The following is a 21,383-nucleotide window of genomic DNA, read 5'->3' as shown; positions in this document are numbered from 1 at the left end:
TGGTCTCTTGCCCAGATCCAGGTTGCTGTCACAACTGAGACTCTAACACCGAGCTGTAATACTGGGCTATAACTGAGCTGTAACACATTTTTTCTGCAACATGACCAGAGGGGAAAAGGAGCAGAGGGATAGCTTAGGAATTTGGGATTAACAGATACACGTTACTATGTATAAAACAGATAAACAACAAGGACCTACCATATAGCACAGGGAACTGTATTCAATTTCTTATGATGAGCTATAATGGGAAAGAATCTGAAAAAATATGTGTAGGTATGTATATGCATAATTGAATCACTTTGCTGTACACATGAAACTAGCATTGTAAAGATTGCACGTCAACAAAAAATAAGAATTAAAAAAAAAAAAAAAAAAGGACAGTCCTTCCTGCCCAGCCAGTGCCTGGGGTCACCAGATTGAGCAGTCTCCACTGGAGCCCCACACATCTGACACCTGAGCATCGTCACATGTGGGCACGACCTCACACAAAGAGCCACATCACTGCCCTCTGCTCAGCGCCTGGTGAGGCTGACCTGCCAGCAGCTGTCTCCCCTGCAATCTTGGCCTCGGGCCCATCTCATGGGGACAGGCCCCTTTCAAAGGGCCCAGGATGCTTGCAAGCCCCTCTAAATATGCACAGGAGTTACAGTGTGGAAAGGAGCACCCCAATCTCTGGCAGAACCAGCATAGTCATGATAGGACAGACTGCCTCCCCTCAACACAATGATCAGGTCACAGTACATCTGGGAAGCAGACAGAACGCTTGTTTCTGTAACACTGATGACAATGGAATATTTGGGGCTGGTAGGATCATAGAGAAGAAAAACGCCAAAGCAAGAGTTTTCACTGAGGGTTCACATCACAGTCTGTAACCTGCTCCCGTTTCTAATGCCTGTCCAAAGTTTACAGAAAGGCTGAGAAATACTGACGCATTTCCCATTGCATCTCAAAGGCACCAAGGCCCAAATGTCCACTGACATGAACGGATAAACAGAACGTGGGATATGCGTACAAGGGAATATTATTCAGCCTTACAAAAGAAGGAAATTCTGCCACATGCTACCACATGGATGAACCCTGGAGACAGTACACTAAATGAAATAAGCCAATTACCGGGGACTTGGGGAGGAGGAAATGGGGCGTTATTATTTAACGGATATAGATTTTAGCTGGGGAAGATGAAAGAGTTCTGGATAGAGATGGTGGTGATGGTTTTATAACAATGTGAATGTAATTGATACCACTGAACGGTACATTTAAAAATGGTTGAGATGGTAAATTTTACATTATGTGTATTTTAACACAATTTTTTTAAAGTCAACGTGGGAGATGGTGAGGACGCAGGCAGTGGGACTGGGGTCTACTGACCAGTGTCTGGGTGGGGACAGGGGAGGGGCAGAGCACATCTCAGATCTTAACAAGGATGCACCGGTGGCTAGTGGTGCCTCACCTGGAGAGGGAGCAGAAAAGAAGAGATGGGTCATCTGGAACTCCCAGAGAGAGACGTTTCTGCCCACGAAGCAGGGAACAGGAAATGCCAGAGCAGCAGGGCATCTTCAGACCCTGCAGGCAGCCTCTATGCAGCCTCTCCTTTAGTCCACAAATAATTATTGAGGACTTGCTCTGGGCTGGGCACTCTGAGAGCCACACCTCATTAGAATACCCATCGGACAAGCACAGCGATAGAAATTCAAAGTTACCAGCAGAAAACCAAAAGGAGCTAGAAACTGAACAGAGGACAGGTAGCTCTGGCTTCTGCTGAAGGAAGGTCTGCTCTACTTCTTGGCAAAGATACCCCCTAACAAAAAGAGTAGGTAGACTCTGAGAACTCTGCTAGTTTCCCCACCAGCTGTGCCCTGACTCAAGCCTCTACACCCCAAGACTGGGCAGCTGTCACCCTGCCCTCCCTAACAGAGCCCTAGTCTTTTCACCCTCAAGAACTCCCACCCCGATCTCCATCTTTCTAAACTTAACTGAAACCACACTTTCTAAGAAACAAGTAGCCAGGAAGGAATGATGGTGAATGGGTATACTGGCTGTGGTGGAATGCCCTCTGAGAAGGGTAGTCCTTAAACTCAAAAGGCCAATTAGAACTGGGGAAGATATTTGAAACCCTATGACAAAATATTAATATATAAAGAGTCCTTAATATATAAAGAGTACTCACAACTAATAAAGAAAAAGACAAACATCTCTTCTCTGCAAAACTGAGCAAATTAAAAAGCAATTCAGTAAGAAATAAATGTGAATAGTTGATAACATTGAAACATCACAAATACTACTTAGACCTAAGAAATTGTTTAAAATTTGTATGATAATGCTCTGTGTTAACAGAATTATAAGAAAATAAGCCCCCATACTCAGCTAATGGGAAGGCAAATTTGGTACAGATTGTCAGGAGAGTAATTTGGGAAATGCGGCAAAGCCTTAAATATACTATAACCTCTGACACAGCAATGCCACTTCCAGTATTTACCCAAAGGAAATAATTAGATACGTGGGCAAAAATTTAGTCAGCAGGATATTTCTCATAGTGACAGTATAATTTAAGCATTGGATACAAATATTAATAATTTGAGACAATATAAATATTCATCAATAGGGGGTTGCTTAACTGATTTATGGTGCATCCATATAATCAAATATAATGCAGACATTTTAAAAGGTGTGTAGAAGCATATTTACTGACATACAAAAATGCCCCTGATTTATTATTGAGTGAAAAAGTAAGTATGCAAACACTTGCAAAAAGATATCTGGATGCGATTAATCTCTAGAGAGGAAGGCAAGTGTCTGGGACCGGTAAGGTTCAATTCTTTGACATGGGTAATATATGTATGTATTCCTTTCATAATTTTTTCATTAAAGCAGGATTTCTCAGCCTTGGCACTATTAATATCTGGGGCTGGATAAGTCTTTGTTTTGTGTTTTGTGGGGCTGTCCTGTGCACCACAGGATGTTTAGCAGAATCCCCAGCCTCTACCCACAGTAGGTGCCAATATGATCTTGTCCCCCCATCCAGTGGTGACAATCCCAAAATATCTCCCGACATTGCCAAATGTCCCCCGAGGAGCTAAACATCCCCTAATTGAGAACCACTGCATTAAAGCATACAGTTCTATTTTACGTACTTACTTGGGTGCTAAATTTCACATCTAAAATTGTTTTTTTTAAAAAGAGAAAAAAAACTTTGAAGGAAATATATCAAATCATTAACAAGTTAATTCAATGTATCAGGATGGAGGGGCATTTTTCACTTTTGCCTCATGCCTTTCAGTAGTACACCCTTTTTTACATTGAGTACCTATTATATTCACAAAAAGAAAACTAAAGGTTATTTTCAATACTTTAAAGTCATTTTTAATATTCAAAAAGCCAGACTGAGGTAGTCCAGTGGCCCTGCAGCCCACCTTCCCCACACAGGTGAGCCACGTGGGCCCCTCAGGGGTGTTTCGGTCTTCATATGGTTCTATAAAATCCCCCAGGCTCCTGCCCAAAGTCCAGAGACTCCCAGGAGATTGAAGAGAGGTGGAGGCAGAAAGGGAGAGGAGGCGACTGCAGTGACACAAGGAGGGACAGAGGACCTGACGGGAGGAGAGGAAGGGAAGGGAAAATAATGACTCTTCGGACCTGGCTGGTGGGCCTGGGGGAAGCAGGGTAGAAAGCTACCAAGTTGGGGCACAGGAGATCTGACCTTCAAGGAAATAAGATGTTTGAGCTCCAAGGGAACAGGGGTCCGGTTTTGTGCTTGGATGCATCCCCAGTGCCTCGAACAGCACCCGGCACCTAATAGGTGCTCAATAAATACTTGTTACAGTGAAGGAAGGGGCATAAATAATAACATTAGCGTGGAACATGGGCAGGGCAGAAGAGAGGTGCAGATCACTAAACGCCATTGGAAATGAAGCTTCTCATTCGCCCAGATGATCAGCCAAAAATACCTACCACAGCCAGGTATTCATGGTAGTTTTCATTAACTAACTAATTAATACAAGAACAAAGGGATGATACGGATTCATTAATAGCCTCTGAAGCCCTGAGGGAGGGAAACCAAAAAAGCGCCCTCGGAGTCCAGCCTCCCAGAGCTCATAGTCTATTTTGGGAGGTAGGTCCTGAAATTACACCCGAGCCTGGAATGCCAGGAACAACTGTGCAGCAAGCCGGGCGGGCCAGTCCCAGGCACCCCGGGCCGCGGGTGGGAGCCCAGCACGCCACGGGGCGGCTTCTCTACGAGCAGCCGGGTCCCCTCTGTGCTGTGACGGACTCCGTCAAGGCTTCCCACCCCTGACTGCGCTTCCAAAACATTTGGAGATTTTTTTAGAAATACCTAAACGTTTCTGGGCCCCTCTTAGCTTCAAGAGAGGAGGGATAGGGACGTTGGCAGAGGTCTTTTGAAGAGCTCCCCACGCGATTCTGATGCGCAGCCGGCATTGGGTACCCCAGCCTAGATGATCTGTAAATTCTAGGTCTGATTCTAACAGCCGGGTCCCCTAAGCATCAACTCAGCCCCAGACTCCAGCATGAGACCTCCATGGTGGCGGGGGTGGGCAGGTGGGTCATATTTTAATTTCACTTTTCATCACATTTCACATCAATTTCTATCAAGATGTGGTTTCGAAATGGCCTGCTTCCGGTATGTGTTAAGGGTTGATACTTAGATCACTTAGACTTGCTGCATCAGAACCTCTATGGATGGGACCCAGGAATCTGTCTTTGAAGCACACTCTCCAGAGGATTCCCAGGCACAGTAAAACATGAGGACCACTGCCCCAGACTGTTGAGATTCCCAGGCACATCTGGAGGATGGCAAGAGGCTGGGCCAGAAAGGGCGCACACGACAGGGCACTGCCTATTTGTGTTCAGCCCCGGGCATCCTGATCAATAGGACAGGTTGCTGCCTTCACAGAGTAATGGGATCCTACCTATGGAGCGAAGTACTGAGCACAGACTGGCTAGGGTAAGTGCAGTAGCAGCCCTAACAGGGGGCTGTGCATCCAGAGAGGAGAGACTAATGACAGCCAGGGGAATCCTGGGTGCCTTCCTGGAGAAGGTGGCATTGCAGCCAGGCTTTGAAAGACAAATAGACTTTGAACAGTTGGAGATGGTACATACCATTATATTTCAGTTTTACTGGGGCTTATCAGTGCAAATAAATCGTGAGCATCGTAAAACGTGGGGAATGCAGAGATGGGGAGAGGACAGTAGCTGCACGTGCCTGGGGTACCTGGGCCAGGGCAACAGCCAAGAGGGACTTCAAGAGATTTGGACTCAACAGCACTGCCCACTCCAAGGGCTCCCTGCCATGACCCTTGACTTGGACACATCATTGAACTTCCCCAGTTTTCCATTTCCTTATCGAGGACAAGGAGATTAGTTGCTATCACAAAACTGTTAGAAAACCAGGGAAAGAGAGTAGTGAACAGACCCAAGAAGTCCAAAGCATCCAAAAGACTTAGAGTGATGTAGGGCCCTGGGCTCAGGGTCATTCAGGAACTTCTTTTCCAGCCAGTGGTGGCTCCGTAATTTCTATACAGGAACGGCTCAGGCAGACTCCAGTGGACAGGGAAGAGCTAGGGACCTTGTCCTGAAGCAGCATGTCATAGTAGGCACTCAGACTATCACCAATTAATGAAAATAGCCAAGTTTTCTAACATGTTTTGACTCACACTTTTCAAAAAAGTAATAAAAAGTGAATTGCCCCGTAACAAAGAATAAAATCAACAGTTGGTTCTCATTTTGCCATTCTGTATCTTTCATGTATGGTTATTATCATTTTGGGGTGCTTGGGGAGCAGATGGAGGTCATGAGTCAAAGCTAAGGAACCCCCAGGGTGCTCCCACCATTTTCAAACTGACTGAAAAACCAGCCACTTGTCCCTCTACGTTTGACCATCTTTTGTGCTGCATATAATTTTTAATTCCACAAAAGCACAGGATATGCCTCCTGGTGAGAGGAAAAACCCTCTCTCCTCTCCTTAATTATCTTTCTTTGCAGAACTGAGGTCCTGACTCACAGCCATTGTTCCTTCTCTTAATTTTGACAGGTCCTTCCTCTTCCCTTTCCCCTCCTGAGACACCTCCTCCCGTGGGAATGTCTGCCGTGAAGTGGGAACGAAGGGTGCCTGGTGAGAAGGGGGCGGGGTGTGAGTTCTTTGTTGCCTCAGGGAGACCCTCTCTTGTCTAAGCACCACGTGCAGGCACTTAAGCTCTTTGCATTTAAAAACAAAATTTCCAGAACTCTCAAAATTCGCTGTATAAGACCATAACCATCCTATTCTGTCCCTTTTCCTCCCAACTGAGACAAGGCCACAAGGCGGATTCAATACAGCCAATGTTGAAGGAAGATGAGAGAATGAATGAATGAAATCAAGACACAACTTTCAAAGCACACGGTCTCCACCCACTTTTTAAGCAATCCTGATTCCTCTCTCTTCTGTACCCATCTTCCAACCGTACCAACTGCCCGCTGTGGGCTTACAAGTTATTCCCTCTGGGTATCGGTTTTAGAAAAGTGGTAACTGTTGACATATTATGGCACTTTGAGTTTACCAAAATTTCAGGCCACTGTGGGATGTGTGCTAGGTTTCATCTTCCTCACCCCCTCTACAGAAGACACGGCTGAGATTTCTCTGAGATTTCTGTGCGCGCTGACCAAAGAAGAAACTGTGGCCTGGACTCGTTAGTGCCGGAGCCGGGGCGGCAGACCCGGCGGAGCGCGCGCAGAGTCCGTGGCGCGGCCGCAGGGCGCAGGGGCGCGGCGGCCACGGGGCTCTCACCTCGGAAAGTCAGGCTGGCGACCGGGTCGCTACGCCGGTCCCTCTTCACACTGGGGAGGTTGCTGGCCCTCACCAGCTGGCAGCTCAGCATGGTTCGGCCGGCCCCCACCCAGCAAGCGCCGGGCTCCGCGGCAGCCGCGCCAAAGGGGAGCTGTCGCCTTCGCTGCGCCTCCGCGGAGAAGTCCCGACGCCTGGGAGAGGCCGCGGAGAGGACACCGGACACCCGCTGGGCGGACCCTCCCCTCGGCCCCGGCCCGGATCCGCCCTGCCCGCGGCGGGCGGGGCGGGGCAGGGGTCAGACGGGCGCCGGCGGGGGCCCCCCTCCGCGGGTCTCCGCCCCCGCCGGGAATGGGAGCGCGGCTGACGCGGGGCGCACGGCTCGGCTGCGCAGTTGGGACAGGGCCCCCGCCGGCCCGCTCGCGGGAGCCCGCAGCGTCCCGGCTCCCCGCCCGGCCAGCGCGCCCGGGCCCGGTGCGCGCCAGTGCCGACCTGGCGTCCGCTGCTCTCCTGCCCGCTGCGCCCAGGCCGGCGCGCCGAAGGCACGGGGCGACTGCGTGCGAAGGCCGGAGGAGCGGGCAGCCCCGGCTGCAGGGACCGGAGGGCGTCCGCGGGAAACGGCAAGCGCTGAAGGAGGGGCGGGCGGAGCAGCAGAGTGGGCGCTGCGCCCTGAGCCCTGAGCCCCCGGCCCCCGCGCCGCTCGCCTCGGCCCGCCTGCCCCTCACCCGCCCTCGGGGCCCGGGCGGCCCGAGAGACTCCGACTCGAGGGCTCGCGAGCCGCCCCCCAGCCTTCTCCAGAGCAGTCCGGGGTCCATAGCCTCTGGAGTCCAAATTAATTATCTGGCGTCCCCTGGAGCCCAGGGATCCACCTCCTGCCCATTCGGTCCCCAGCAACATCCCGAACAGCAGTCTCAGTCCCCTCGCCCCTACTGTGGGGGGAATTGCTTACAGCGTCAGCCTCGAGCGGTGACTGCCCTTAACACGCATTTCCCATGTTACGTCTGGTTCCTTTCCAACTGATGTGAACTTCTTGGCCACAGGGGTCTTGGCTTCTCATCCCTTACACCCCTACGGGCACTGTCCTCCCACCTCCCGTCCTCACTAGCTTCCTCACTCAGCCTAAATTCAGTGATCATCATTCTGCTGCACAAAATCTCAACTCCCTTTCCCCTCTCTCTCACTTTTTTTTTTTTTTGAAGATCCCACATTTTTATGTGGCTAAACCATAACTGGGTGAAATTCAATTCTGCCGCCTCCTTCTCTGCACTCAAAGCACTAAAGGTGTTGGAGAATAACACAGCTAACCTGCCCGCCTCACCTTTAGTCACCACCTGACTGCCGCCAGGCAGCCACACTGCATCTCCAGTCCCTTCGGTCTCCCTCTCTCCTACACAACTTTTTCATACTTTTCTCTCCCCAAACCTGCAACACCCCATTGCTGAGTTTGCTTCCTATGTTCTGAGTAGAGAACTTCCTCATGCTCCCGGCCTAACCCGCAAGTTTCTGCGCCCAAATCTTTTGCTTTCTCTCTTGCTATTGTGAACGAATCATGTGTACTCCTGACTAAGACCAGCTGAGCAGTTGGGCACTAGGTCCTACCTGCTCTCTCCCACTCTGTGACAAGTCTGAGGCTGTCCTCTCCCCAACTTTATAAAGGCTGCACCTTCTCTAGCTGGCTTGTGCCCTCTTCCTCCTGACTCTACCACTCACCCTCATAATGAGGAGGACACTTGCATTCTCTCTGACATCCAAACCACCTTCCTCTCTCTCAGTGGAACCCAACTATTCGAGTGCTACCCCCATCCCTAGCTCCAGATCCTGACTATCTGAGCCCATCTCCTGGCAGTAGCTGTTGGTCTAGCGATGGGCATATGTCCTGAGTTGTTCTCCTGGAGGGATAACATACTCCATGAATAGACAAGCCCAACCCCTCTTCTGCTTCTTGAGAATAGGGAAGCATGTAGATCCAATTGCCCGCCAGCTCTAAGATGTAGCAGACACCAAGGATGGTAAACCAGTGAGAAAAATGGAGTCTGCCTGGGTCCTGGATGACTGCACACTATACATGCCCAGAGACCTGCAGGTCGCTGGATCGTGTCTCTGGATCACACTGGGGCCTAATACTCAATGGAGCTTCCTCCCAAGAGGACTTGTATCAGGAATGAAGATCACTTTAAGGCTGTTTATTATTCAAACCTTTTGGAGGTAGGACTACAGTACACATGGTACTATCTATGTGGCCACAGCATCCAAATGCCTCCACTGAGGCATTTACACCACCCTCTCCTGCCTGGGCTGCCTCTTAGCTGGTCCTCTCTGGTCCATTATCCACACTGGAGCCAGGTGATCTTAAAACAAACGTAATCAGGTCACTCCCCTCATAAGATCCCTCCAAGGCCTCCCTTACTGTTGGGATAAAGCCCAGCTCCCTTACCTCTGCCTACAGGGTAAGGCTACTCCGCCCCTCCCCCAACGCTCTGAGCTCCTGCTCCAGTGGCTTCTCAGTTTCCGTAACATGCTGAGATCCCTCCAAACTCCCTCCAAACTCGGAGCTCTGCTGTCACCTCCGCCTGCACCTGTCTTCCCCCTTTCTTAAAGAGCCACCCCAACTCATCGTTCAGACCTCAGCTTAAACATTATTTCCCTGGGGAGCCTCTGACCACCTGACCTAGGTTGGGTCCTCTGGCAAACTGCATAGCAGCCCTTCTCCTTAGCACTCGTCCCAATCGTAAGCAGTAACTATTTGTGTGATTACTGCTTTGATGTCTAGCTAGACTGTGGAGCTGGCCAATGAGGGGAGAGACCAAGTCCGCCTCAGGCAGCCAGGTGTTCCCAGTGCATCGTAAGGGCTAGCCTGGGGTTACTGTGGTATATTTTGTACTTGGCTCCCCAGTGTCCCTTCCACCCAGCGCGAGGAGGCTAAGCCAGTGGTTCTCAAAGATGACAGTACTGCCCCCTAGGGGGAATTTTGGATATGATGAGTTGGGATTTTTTTTTTTTTTTTAACAATCAAGATGATTCCTGCTTGTGCTCCTTTCCCCCCAGCACACCACACCCTGCCCCCAAGTCCTGCTCTAATCAGTCAGAGGTGGCACAGGAAATCGGTAAGGGCATATCTCATATTTCCAGAGGAATATTCCAAGGGACTTTTACAAACACTTGGCTGTTGTCCAAGGAACAGAGTCTCCACACAGCTGCTCTGTAAACCAGAAACAAACGCAGCAGCTGATGGCCTAAGCCCTGGACACTTCCCAAAGCCTCCCACTTCCCAGCCTGGCTACTGTTCACTTCTCCCTGATTGGATGGCTGACTGTTCCCTTGGAGATGTCATCCTGGAGCCCAGTACTCAAGGGGGCTTTCTCCCAAGGGGGCTTGCCTCAGGAATGCAGCTCTTGTGGACAGCGTGCTGAGACCTTACATTGTCCCCTTCAAAGACATTCTCCCTTCCTTCCATACGTATGGTCTATGGCCACCCACATGGACTACATTTCCCAGAACCCCCTCACAGCTTGACCTGACCAGGAAACCAAGTGATGACCAATGAAATGTGAGCAGACGGGGTATGTGAACCTGCCAGCTGTGTCCTGTCCAGGCTTCAGTGAAAACATATCCCAAATCATCATATCCAAAATCCCCCCTAGGGGGCAGTACTATCCTCTTTGAGAACCACTGGCTTAGCCTCTTCATGGGGTGGGACACTGGGCAGCCAATTACAGTGTCCACTGCACCAACCATATTGTCAAAGGGACCCCGGGGGATAGCAGAGCAACAAGACAGAAGGATATGGGGTCCGGGACAGCCTTGTGGGTCAGAACTTCACTAGCCAGGACTACTTACACATCAGTCATTAGGTGAGTGAGAGAGACTTTTGTGTCCTCCACCATCAGTTAGGGCTCGCTAACCAGCAGCCAGGTCTGCATCTCACCTAAGGCCACAGGTAAAGGCAGCTCCTTGGCAGCCCAGACTACTCCAGCCCCACTGTGAAGGTGGTAGGGCCAGCTTAGGAGCAGAAGTCAGCTCGCAGCATGGTGAGGGGACCTGTTTTGAAGCTGAGTTTGCATAGCAAGCCCAGTTTTTAGTCACAACTTCATGTTAACTGCAGTGCCTTTTCAGGGCTGGAAAGAGGAAAAGGAGGGAGGAACGGAAGCTCTCCTACGTTGCCCATGGGTGTAGTCATGGATGGTGCTGACTGATCATCCCAGTCAGAGGAGACTGGCTGCCTGTTCTCTAGAGAGTCCAGGACCAAGGTCTCCAAGATTAAACAAAACACTGGGCATCAGATGCTGCCACTGGTGTCCCCGGGAAACAGCCAGCCTATTACCTGTGGTCTTTGACAAACACGATATTTTATAACAAAAATTGTGCCTTAATTAAACATAAGGAGATTTTTCATACAGATCTGGACTTATAGCATTTCTTGAAAAATCAGAGAACACAATGAGATATCACCTCACACCTGTCAGAATGGCCAACATCAAAAAGAACACAAATAACAAATGTTGGTGAGGATGTGGTGGAAAGGGAACCCTCGTACCCTGTTGGTGAGAATGTAAATTGGTGCAGCCACTGTGGGAAAACGGCATGGAGGTTTCTCAAAAAACTAAAAATAGAACTACCATATGATCCAGCAATTCCATTCCTGGGTATGTAACGGAGAAAAACAAAAACACTAATTCAAAAAGATACATGCACCCCAATGCTCATAGCAGCATTATTTACAATTGCTAAATATGGAAAAAATCTAAGTGTCCATTGATAGATGACTGGATAAAGAAGATATGGTACAATGGAATACTACTCAGCCATAAAAAAAGAATAAAATCATGCCATTTTCAGTAAAATGGATGGAACTGGAGATTGTCATTCTAAGTGAAGTAAGCCAGAAAGAGAAATAAAAATACCATATGATATCACTTAGATGCAGAATTTTAAAAAGACACAAATGAACTTTACAAAACAGAAACAGACTCATAGACATATAAAACAAACTCATGGCTCATGGGGGTAGGGGGTAGAGGGTAGGAAGGGATAAACTGAGAGTTTGAGATTTGCAGATACTAACAACTATGTATAAAACAGATAAACAACAAGTATCTACTGTAGAGCACAGGGAACTATATTCACTATCTTGTAGTAACCTATAATGAAAAAGAATATGAAAAGGAATATACGTATGTATATGTATGACTGAAACATTATGCTGTATACCAGAAACTGACACAACATTATAAACTGACTATACTTCAATAAAAAAAAAAACTTTTTTAATTTAAAAGAAAAAGAAGCAGACTTGCAGATACAGAGAACAAACTAGCGGTTACCAAAGGGGAGGGGCAACATAGGGATGGAGAAGTGGGAGGCACAAACTATTGGGTGTAACATAGGCTCAAGGATGTATTGCACAACACGAGGAATATAGCTAAGATTTTGTAATAACGATAAATGGAAAGTAACCTTTAAAAATTGTATTAAAAATTAAAATAAATAAAAACTTTAAAAACATTTTAAAAAGAAAAATCAGAGAAGCTGGCACAGGAGCACACGAATTTTCTGCCTAACACTGATTATTTGGCCCCTGTGGCTGGAAGTGTGCCCTGTCCGCTCACCCTCCTTGCCACCACGCACCCAACATGCATGTATTTCCTCCTCTAACCTCATTTTTAGTTACACCACCTCCCAGGCTCCCACACTTGTGAGTTTGTGGCCTCTGTCCTCTTCTGTCATCTCCTTGGGGTCTTACCCCCCTGCTAATCAAGGAAAGTAGTCAAGGAAGTCAAGGTAGGGGTACTTCCAGTAGGGCCCCTTCTTGCTGTTGGAGTTGGGCCCACTGGTCTCCTCTGGCTCAGTGTCCTAACACCCAGGGCCACGTCCCTGAGGTCTGACATGGGGTGCCCAGGAAGCAAACAAACCTTGCCCCTCTGCTTCCAATAGGAACAGCCTTGAGATGAACACTCTGCGTGGGAGTTTACAGGATTCCTTCAGGGCATATTTGCCAAGGTCCAGAAGCTTCCAAGAGCATGGGTGATCCAATGCATCTTCCTGCCCTCGCCCCTCACGTTCTTTGAAGCATCTGCCCTGCAGGTACCCCAATCTGAGCGGGCAGGACGGGAGAGGCACCTGCGTGTCCACCAGGGCTGTAGGGGTGTGGACTGCGCAGGCAGGAGGGATCCTGGCTACGGCCGTGAACACGTGACTGCCCGGGAAGAAGTGCCCTGTCTCAGGAACAATCAGATGGCCCCAGGCATCCATCCCAGTCCACAAGTTTCTAGCCATGTGTCCCGAGGCTTGGGACTTGACCCTTCAGTGTCTATTTCCACTTCTATGAAATCAAGAGAATGATGCTTCACAGAGGTGTTAGGAGGACTCGGCCAAACCCTAGTGCTTCCCACAGCGCGCCTGGTGCACAGTCGGGACCCAGTGGATGCTAGCGCTCTTCCTGTTAACAGTTCAGTCTAATGACCCAAACTAGAAAGAGACTAGCGTGCACTGAGTAGAGAAACAAAGAGACTTTGGCCTGGGGAGAAGGACTGAGAAGGTTTGTGGGCTCGGAGAGTCACCAGAAGGGTACTAATTTCAAGAAAGATCTAGCACGCTGGTCAGGGCCACAGCCAGCCATCAGGCAAGTGGACAGATGCCTCGGGCTCAGAAGGGACTGCTCCTGGAGGGGCAGCCAGAGGAGGCAGGACCAGGGTCCCTTGGGGGACTCAGCCACTCGGCTCACTGTGCCCAGTCTGGTAGGAGAGTAGATGGACAAACAGAGCTGGTAGTAGGACAGACCAGACAAAAAAGATAGTGAAAGGCTTTTGGGATGTGTGCGGTGATTTCTTAGTAAATTTACAATACATGTTTACTATACTAAGTATAATAAATATATGTATTATCATATCTAATAACAGTAAAAATAGTTAACATGGATTGAGTGCCAGGCACTATTCGAAACACTACTCTTCAGAACCATCCCTCCAAAGCAGATCCTACTATTATCAACACTTTACAGATGAGGAAACTGAGACACAGAGGGGTTAAGTAAGATCCCACACAGCTGGGAAGTGGGATCCCAGGCAGTCTGGGTCCAGAGCCAATACCCTCAGCTTCCATCCTTCTCTCCCTCTTGTTTGATGCTCTCATCCCACTGCAATGTGACCAAGGCTGCCGCTATCTGCACTCCTGAGCCCTTCAACCCCACTCGACTGGCTAAGGTTGGGGCCCATGCCCCCTTTCTGGAGGCCCCTGGGTGCTGCCACACCCACTGTAGGCTGCCCACCTCAGTGCCCTGTGACCCAGGACCATGGTCTCAGCTTAGCAGATCTGGAGCAGCCACCACAGCCCTGCCAGAGGCCTTGAGATGGCCTGGCATAAGGGTACCACCCAGAGGGAGCATCCTGGGCTGCCTGGTGACTGATTGATCCCAGGAGATGCAGAGACGGTGATGCGGAAGGGCAGAAACCCTTCTGAGATCAGAAAGCATCCTCCAGACCAGAGAGTGAGAGTGAGGATGTCTGGGCCCGAGGGAGAAAGGGAGCGAGTGGCAGCAGGGGCAACGCGTGACATAAGGCGGGAGGTGAGGGGGCCACTGCAGCCTGAGACTGGGCTCTGGGGCATGAGGCAGGCCTGGGTCTACTCCTGCCCCTCCCCTTTTTACTGCTTGTCCCTTGTAAATCAGAGCTGAGACCAGAGGGAGGTGGTGGAGCAGTTAAAGATGGGGGTCTGGAGCCAGACTGTGTGGGCTTGGATCCAAACTCTGCTAATTCCAGCATATGACCTCTTTGTGGTACAGTTTTCTCGCCTGTAGAGTAGGGGTGATATTTGCTACCATATATGGTTGCTAGGAGCATTAAGCAGTCTATATAAGTGCCTGGTATAAATTATAACTTGAACATGACAGAGGTCCTAGGAAGTAAGTTCTATTAAGAACAGTGCCTTGCACCTAATAAGTATAGATCAGTTAAATCTGTCTCATTGGAGTGTTGAGGGGTTTTAAGGAAACAGCATCTGAAAACCTTACATTATTTGTGCTTCATGAATGACCATTCTCTCTCCTTGTCATGAATACGCATTTTCAGAATCGGAATCCTCGATCTTTTGGTCACTTGTCAGTACTCTGCGCTCCCCACGGCCTTGCACGCCCCCCACTTTGACTCAGCCCGTGCTGGGTACCCCACACACAGCCCTCCCCGCATGCCGGCTCAGGCCCAGGCTGTCCCGCGTGTGGGCAGCACAAGGTATGCTATCCAAAGCACTTTCTCGTTCATGAGCCCGGACGCTGAGAACAGCAGAGGGCACTGATGATGCGGGTGAGGTGGGGGGTGATTTGGTCATTGGGTGACCTTGGCCAGGCCCCTGCACTTCTCTGGGCCTATCCACTCATCTGTAAAAGGGGATAATATCCCTGCCCCTTGACCTCACAAAGCTGCTGTGAGCAGGAAATGAATTTATGCATGCATGGAGGAGCCTTGAGGTGTTGTATGGATATTATAATCAGGTAGCCAAAGGAGGGGCTTTATGGGCCCCATTATGGGCCAGCTGGTGAGGGAAGGCTTTCCAGAAGGGTGTTATGCTCTGAGTAGTGTTGCCCTGAGACCAGAGCCTTCGGTGTAATCATTCACCAGTCTGGCTCTGGCCGGGAGAAGGAGGCCGAGCAGGCCTATATGCTGCAGGGAGGCCAAATTTGGACATGGACAACGCAGGCAGGCGGACCGTGGCCAGGGCTCGGGGAGGGAGGGACTGCGCTCCCCATGACTGCCTGGCAGTGACTGTGATGACTGCGAGTAGGGGTTCATTTCTCCCCAGGGACGGAGGAGCCCCCCCAGAGGAGCCAGATCACAGGCAGAGGGGCAGGACTCCAGATGCTCCACAGACAGCCCTGGGGGCTGAAGTAACGACAGGAAAGGAGCCCCACCAGCGGTGCTTCCTGTGGGTTAGAAAGTGCTTCCCCATTCATTGTTCATCCTTTCCTTTCTCTTACAGGATTCTGAGCCTGACCAGGGCTGGGGGTGGTGTAAGGGGTAGGGGGACCATGAAGTCTGAAGCAAGTGTGTGTGTGTGTGTGTGTGTGTGTGTGTGTGTGTGTGGAAGAGGTGGGGGGGGGGTTGGGAGGTGGGAGATGCGCTCAGAGAAGATGGAGGAAAATCTGGTTCAGGCTGAGTGGACGCCAGAGCAGACAAGACTCCTGAGAACAGAGGCAGGGGCCCCAAGGCGGCCTTTCTGGCCTTCCATTTGTACCCTGGGCAGCTCTGGGGTGGGGTTCACAGAGCCTGCTCAGCCCTCAGAGGGGAACCTGTGCTGGGGGAGGGGCAGGAGGCCGCTGCTGAGAGCACAGGGTGCCTGTCTTCCCTCTGGCGGCAAAGGTATCCTCCCTGCCCTCAGCAGGGAGAGGGGGGTGCAGGGGAGGGGGGATGTACTGAGTGAGCGGTGCTCCCTGGAGTTCCGCAACTCGAAGCCCAGGGCCCTCAGCCAGCCTGCTAGTCCCAGCTGTGCAGGTGAACCACTGGCTGGGCTGCTCAGAGGATGCCGAGGAAGTGTGGAAGTCCCCCACGGGTGCCCTCCTTCTCCCCCTGGAAACACCTTGACAAAGCTCATTTCCTGAGGCAACTGTGGGAAACTGGTTCAGAACAGGTCAAAGCAATGTGATAGGAAACAAACAGAGCTGGAGTGTCACCTCCCACTCCACACCCCCACCCTCGGTGCACACGGCCTTCCAAGCCACCCATCCATTCAGTGACTCCTTCTTGAGAAACCCCAGATCACACACTCAGGAACGTGTGTGTGCGCACGCACCTGATATGACACATCTGTGTGTGCTGTTGTGGACACATGCCTGCATTCTCTGAGCCTCTACTTCTTGGAACTTGCAGGTGTCGCCTGCGCTTCCGGTATGCATATGTCTGGGAGCATATGTGCACATGGGCATCTGGGAACAGGTCAGTCCAGGAGCTCACAAAACTTAAAGGGAATGTCTGCTGGATGCCCAGGGACCAGCCAATAAAATGATTTCTGGAGCCCTGGGATGTAGCCAGATCTCCGGGGGAGAAAGGGAGTGACAGGTGATAGAGGCTGAGTGTGAACCCACAGGGTGGGTGTACAGATGGGTTTTCACTCTCTTGCCCTATGGTCCTTCTCTCCCATCATGGCTCCAAACCCACAGACCCGGCTGTGTAGATCCCAGCTCTGACTCAACCCTGAAAGGGTCCCAGATAACTAGACAGAGCCCAGCCCTCACCTCCTGGAGGAGAAGCCCAGTTAAAACAAGAAAAGACCTTCTTGCAGGAGGTCCCAATCTGATAGAGCAGGTGCCCCCTGCTCAAGGAAGCCTCAATCTGTGCACAGAGATACTCCAACCAATTTAGCATGTGGGTAGCCCCTAACAGGCTAAAATTCTCCCATCCTGTGCCCAGAACAAGGGTAGGATCCTTGGACAGGTGGGCGGTGCCTCTGCCTCCAGCGGCTGCCTGCCTGCCAGTCCAGCCTGTGATACAGAGCAAAGGCCGAGGAGAGCCGCCAGGCCCAGGCGGGGGAAGAGAGCTGGATTATAAATAGGCCCGGGACCAGCCTTCCGGGGAGAGGAGGGGAGCCCTGCGGTACAACGCTTTGCAGCCCACAGCGTGGAAAGGCCTCTTTTAAGAGATCCAGAGAGCTCAGGAGAGATGCTGACCTTGCCTTCCGGACCCCCCTTAGCCCTAACCCGGGCTCAGCTTCCAGGCCCCAGAGAAGCCAGGCCCCTCTCCCTGTTTGCCTCAGTTTCCCTCTGGGTCGCCTCTCCCCGAGGATGTGTGCCTTTGCAACACTCAAAAGCGATCTGGCCTGGGCGAGGAGTCGTCTCTCACATCCCAGGTGCTCTCCAGGGTGGAGAGCCGCGGCGTCCCCTCCCCGATCCCACCCTCCTCTTCCGGGGGGATCGCTGGCCCCTCCTACCTGCAAACACCGCGGAGCAGTAGGCATCGCTGATGTCGGAGTCCGGGGTGTGCACGTTCTCGGCATAGAGGATGAAGACCCTCAGCATGACTGGCGCGAGTCAGGGCCCCGTGCGCGCAGGGCGCGGAGAGGGCTGGGGAAGGTCGGACAGGGCCGAGGCGCAGCTCGTGGGTCCCCTCACTGTAGAGGGCTAGCGGAGGGGGGCCAGCTCGGATCACTGGCTCCTGGCTCAGAGCCGCGGCTCTTGGAAGAGGAACAGGCCAGTCCCGGGCTGCTCCAGTGGGCTCCGCTCGTTCCCCGCCCCAGCTGCGCTTAGTCCGCTTTTCAGCGGGCGCTCCGAGGAGAACAGGGGCTTCTGCTCATCCTCCACCCCCGCCGCCCTACCCGGGCTCGGCTGAGCTGTAATTCAATGCTCCGACCGCAGACTCTCCCAATGACACGGCATTTTGCACCTGGCGGTGGAACAGCGGACTGGGCGGCGGTCGCGGTGGCCGGGGACTGGATCTGGGCTCCCGGCGCCCGGCGCAGTCCAGATCTCACTCCTGAACGGGGGAAGGCTTGGTCCCTCCCCCGACCGCCCACCTCCAGCCGTGCGCGACGCCAAGCCCGTCGCCTCCTCCCGCCGCGAGGATTCCAGCACTCTCCTCGGAGCCAGTCGGACTGCCCCAGGGACGCGCTGGGGAGCAGGCGCAAGACCGACACTTTCCCGAGGGAAGACCCGAGCTAAGGAATTTCATTGAACGGCAGCGCCGGCTGCCTTAAAAACTTTGTACCCTTCGTCTGCATGTAAAAACAACACATGCTACTTTTAGCACTGAAGCATAAAAGAAATCGCCGAGTCTGAGAAATACAGTATTAACATTAGAATATTTACCAAGCCAGGCTTTTTCCTGTAAATCGCATGCGTATATGTATGTAAATTACAGTATTTATTGTACACCTTAGATCAGAATGTCTGCATTTTTCTGTGCCCTGCTTTTTCATGTCACATTTTTTTGCATCATTAAAAATCTTTATGAAGTTTTTTTTCAATAGCTACATACTTTTCTATCATATGAATATATTAAATTCACAAAACTTTCTCCTATTGCTGCACATTTAGGCTCTTCCCATTTTCTTACCAGCGGAGTAGTAAGAAATTATTTTTTATGTAAAAACTGGGATATAAACCCCCCTTGAGCCCCTCTGCATGTTCCTCAAATGAGATTCCCAGCTTTGGAATTATCAGGGCCCAGAACATGCCTTTTTTTGGCCCTAGTACCTGTTGCTAAACTGCTTTCCGGGAGCTATGTGGACCTGCTCCTAGCAGTTGGGTGACTCACCTTCTAAAGTGGGCCACTTGGATGAGTGTAAGTGTGCAGCTGTCAGCAAAACTCCTCCTCCGCCAGCAGCCCAAGGGGGTAGCACACTCTCCCAGGGCAGGAAGAGTCAGCCACTGACAAGGGGCTGGCTTTGCCCCATAGGAAGGTACCAGGAGGGAGCAACACTCCCCCAAAGGTCTGGGATTTTAGGATCAGAAGAGCAGACATTCCCTGTGGTCACTTATGGTCCTCCTGCTGCAGTCAGTGCCTCCTCTTTCCTTTGCCTCTAGCACAATATGTGGTTGGGTGGAGAGAAAAATGAGGGGGCTTAAATTTCATCATTCAGTCCACATGTATGTATGGAGTCTTACAACATGCCAAGCACAGTCCTGGGTGATGGGGACACAATGGTGACCAGAAGCGACATGGTCCCTGCTATGGGCTGACTTGTGTTCTCCTCAAATCTGTACATTGGAGCACTAACCCCAGTTAAGAATGTGACTGTATTTGGAGACAGGGCCTTTAAAAGAGGTGATTAAGTCAAAATGAGACTGTTGGAGTGGGCTGTAATCCAATGCAACCTGACAGGTTTTCTGAGAAGAGGAAAGTTGGGTGCACCGAGGGACCCCCAGGGATGCAAGCACACAGAGGAAAGACCGTGTAAGGACACCGCGAGAAGGCGGCCATCCACATGCCACAGAGAAAGGCCTCAGAAGAAACCGGACCTGCTGAGCGACACATGGATCTCGGACTTCTAGCCTCCAGAACTGTGAGGAAGTACATTTCTGTCACTTAAGTCACCCAGTCTGTGGTGTATTGTTATGGCAGCCTGAGAAAACTGAGTCCTTGACCTCAAGGAGTTTCCTCTTCAGTGGTGAAACTGACACTTTCCAAAGATTTAAGCCAATCTTCCGTCACTGCAGTAGGTGTGATAAAGGACAGAAAATGGTGGTGCATGAGAGCAGATAGCAGGGAGCCCTCATCCAGTCCAGGGACAGTGAGAGCTCTTTGAGATGAGATCTGAAGGCCAATTAGGCGTTCACTGGGCAAGACTGAGGTTGGGGCAGAGGACAAGAGGGCTCTAGAGAGAAGGAAGGAAATGTTCTGGGTCAAGGTCCTGGGAAGAGAGAGGGAAGAAAGAACATCCTTACTGGAGTGCAAGCTTGGGGAGAGAGGGCTGGAGGATACATGAGGCTGAAGAGAACCACCCAGGCCTGTGGGGAGCTGCCTGAGACCCGCCAAGTCCCTCGGAGGGACAGGATCTGGTTTACTCTTCAGCGCCTCCCTCTGGCCGCTTTTTGGAGAATGGGGTGCAAGGGGCCGGAGTGGAGATGAAGAGGCCAGTTAGCAGCTACAGCAGAGGGTCACTTGATGGTGACTTGGCCCAGGGTGGTGAAAGCGGGGATGGAACAAAGTAATGCTGGGAGGAAGTGGGAAGTGGGAAGGCTGTTCTGCAAGGCAGGTGGAGCAGATCAAGTTTCTTGCTGCTAAACTTGGCCATGATGTGTTGCTGGAGGGAAAAAAACCTTTGACTTGGACGGAGTACTTGGCTGGTGGATTGATTCATTTGTTTAACCCATATTTATAGGGTGCTGTGTATGTGGTAGGAGTTTTTGAGATTCAGAGTTTTAGAGCAGAGTATCAAGGAGGAGTAAAAGTTAATTTCATCAGGAAGGAGGGCAAGAGGCCCTGTTGATCTAGGGGAAATCCAAATTATGGTTTATTTTTAAAGAAGTACAGTTGGGCTGTATTCCAATGCATAAAGAAACATGAACCTTCTGAAAGACAGAGCAAAAACTGGATCTAAGAAGCACTGAACTGCTTGCAAATACAGCGTAACTAAAGTAATTTGAAAAGAACCAGTTTTCTCTTATATATAGAATAGATAACATGGATCTACTGTATAGAACAGGGAACTGTATTCGATTTTTTTGTATTAACACATAATATGTATACGTATAACTGAATTGCTTTGCTGTACACCTGAATCTAACATTGTAAATCAACTACACTTCAATAAAAAATAACCAGTTTTCTCTAAAAGTTAAACATCCCCCTTGCAACTTCTTTACTTATTTATTCATGCAGCAAATTCTCTTCAGACTTTTTATGCACAGCCAGGTCTGAACAGATATGAACTCCTAGTGGGAACATACCCCAACTTTGTTCCTCAATATGTAGGACATGTTTCGGGGTGTCTTCTCTATTTAAAAGAACCATGTTCTCCGAGACCACCCTCTGGCAACAGAGAAAGACACATGATTCAAGCTGAACCCATTTGAGGATCTCTTCAAAGAATTTGGAATTGGGACTGAGAGATGCTAGGTTCTGTGTGTAGCTGGAGCTGAGATGATTAAAATGGGGGCTCAGAAAGAGCCATATTTAGGGAGAAGTGAAGA

General features: G+C 50.6%; 1 protein-coding gene across 17 annotated transcripts in view; it reads right to left on the bottom strand.

Moving 5' to 3' along the window:
* DYSF (dysferlin) overlaps window positions 1-18,223 on the bottom strand; it is a 201,759-nt gene extending 183,536 nt beyond the window's left edge. For 7 of the 17 annotated variants that reach the window (XM_032497805.1, XM_032497802.1, XM_032497810.1 and 4 more), the window contains exon 1: window positions 17,684-17,771. In XM_032497805.1, the coding sequence (XP_032353696.1) occupies window positions 17,684-17,771 (88 nt within the window). Of the gene's footprint in view, window positions 1-6,775; window positions 6,997-17,683 lie in introns of those variants that run through there. The other 10 variants (XM_032497796.1, XM_032497804.1, XM_032497806.1 and 7 more) reach the window with 3 other exon arrangements.
* Window positions 18,224-21,383: the final 3,160 nt, after the last annotated feature.

Source organism: Camelus ferus, chromosome 15 (assembly GCF_009834535.1).
Source record: "Camelus ferus isolate YT-003-E chromosome 15, BCGSAC_Cfer_1.0, whole genome shotgun sequence".
Lineage (NCBI taxonomy): Eukaryota > Metazoa > Chordata > Mammalia > Artiodactyla > Camelidae > Camelus > Camelus ferus.
This window is presented reverse-complemented; position numbering and strand designations above follow the sequence as displayed.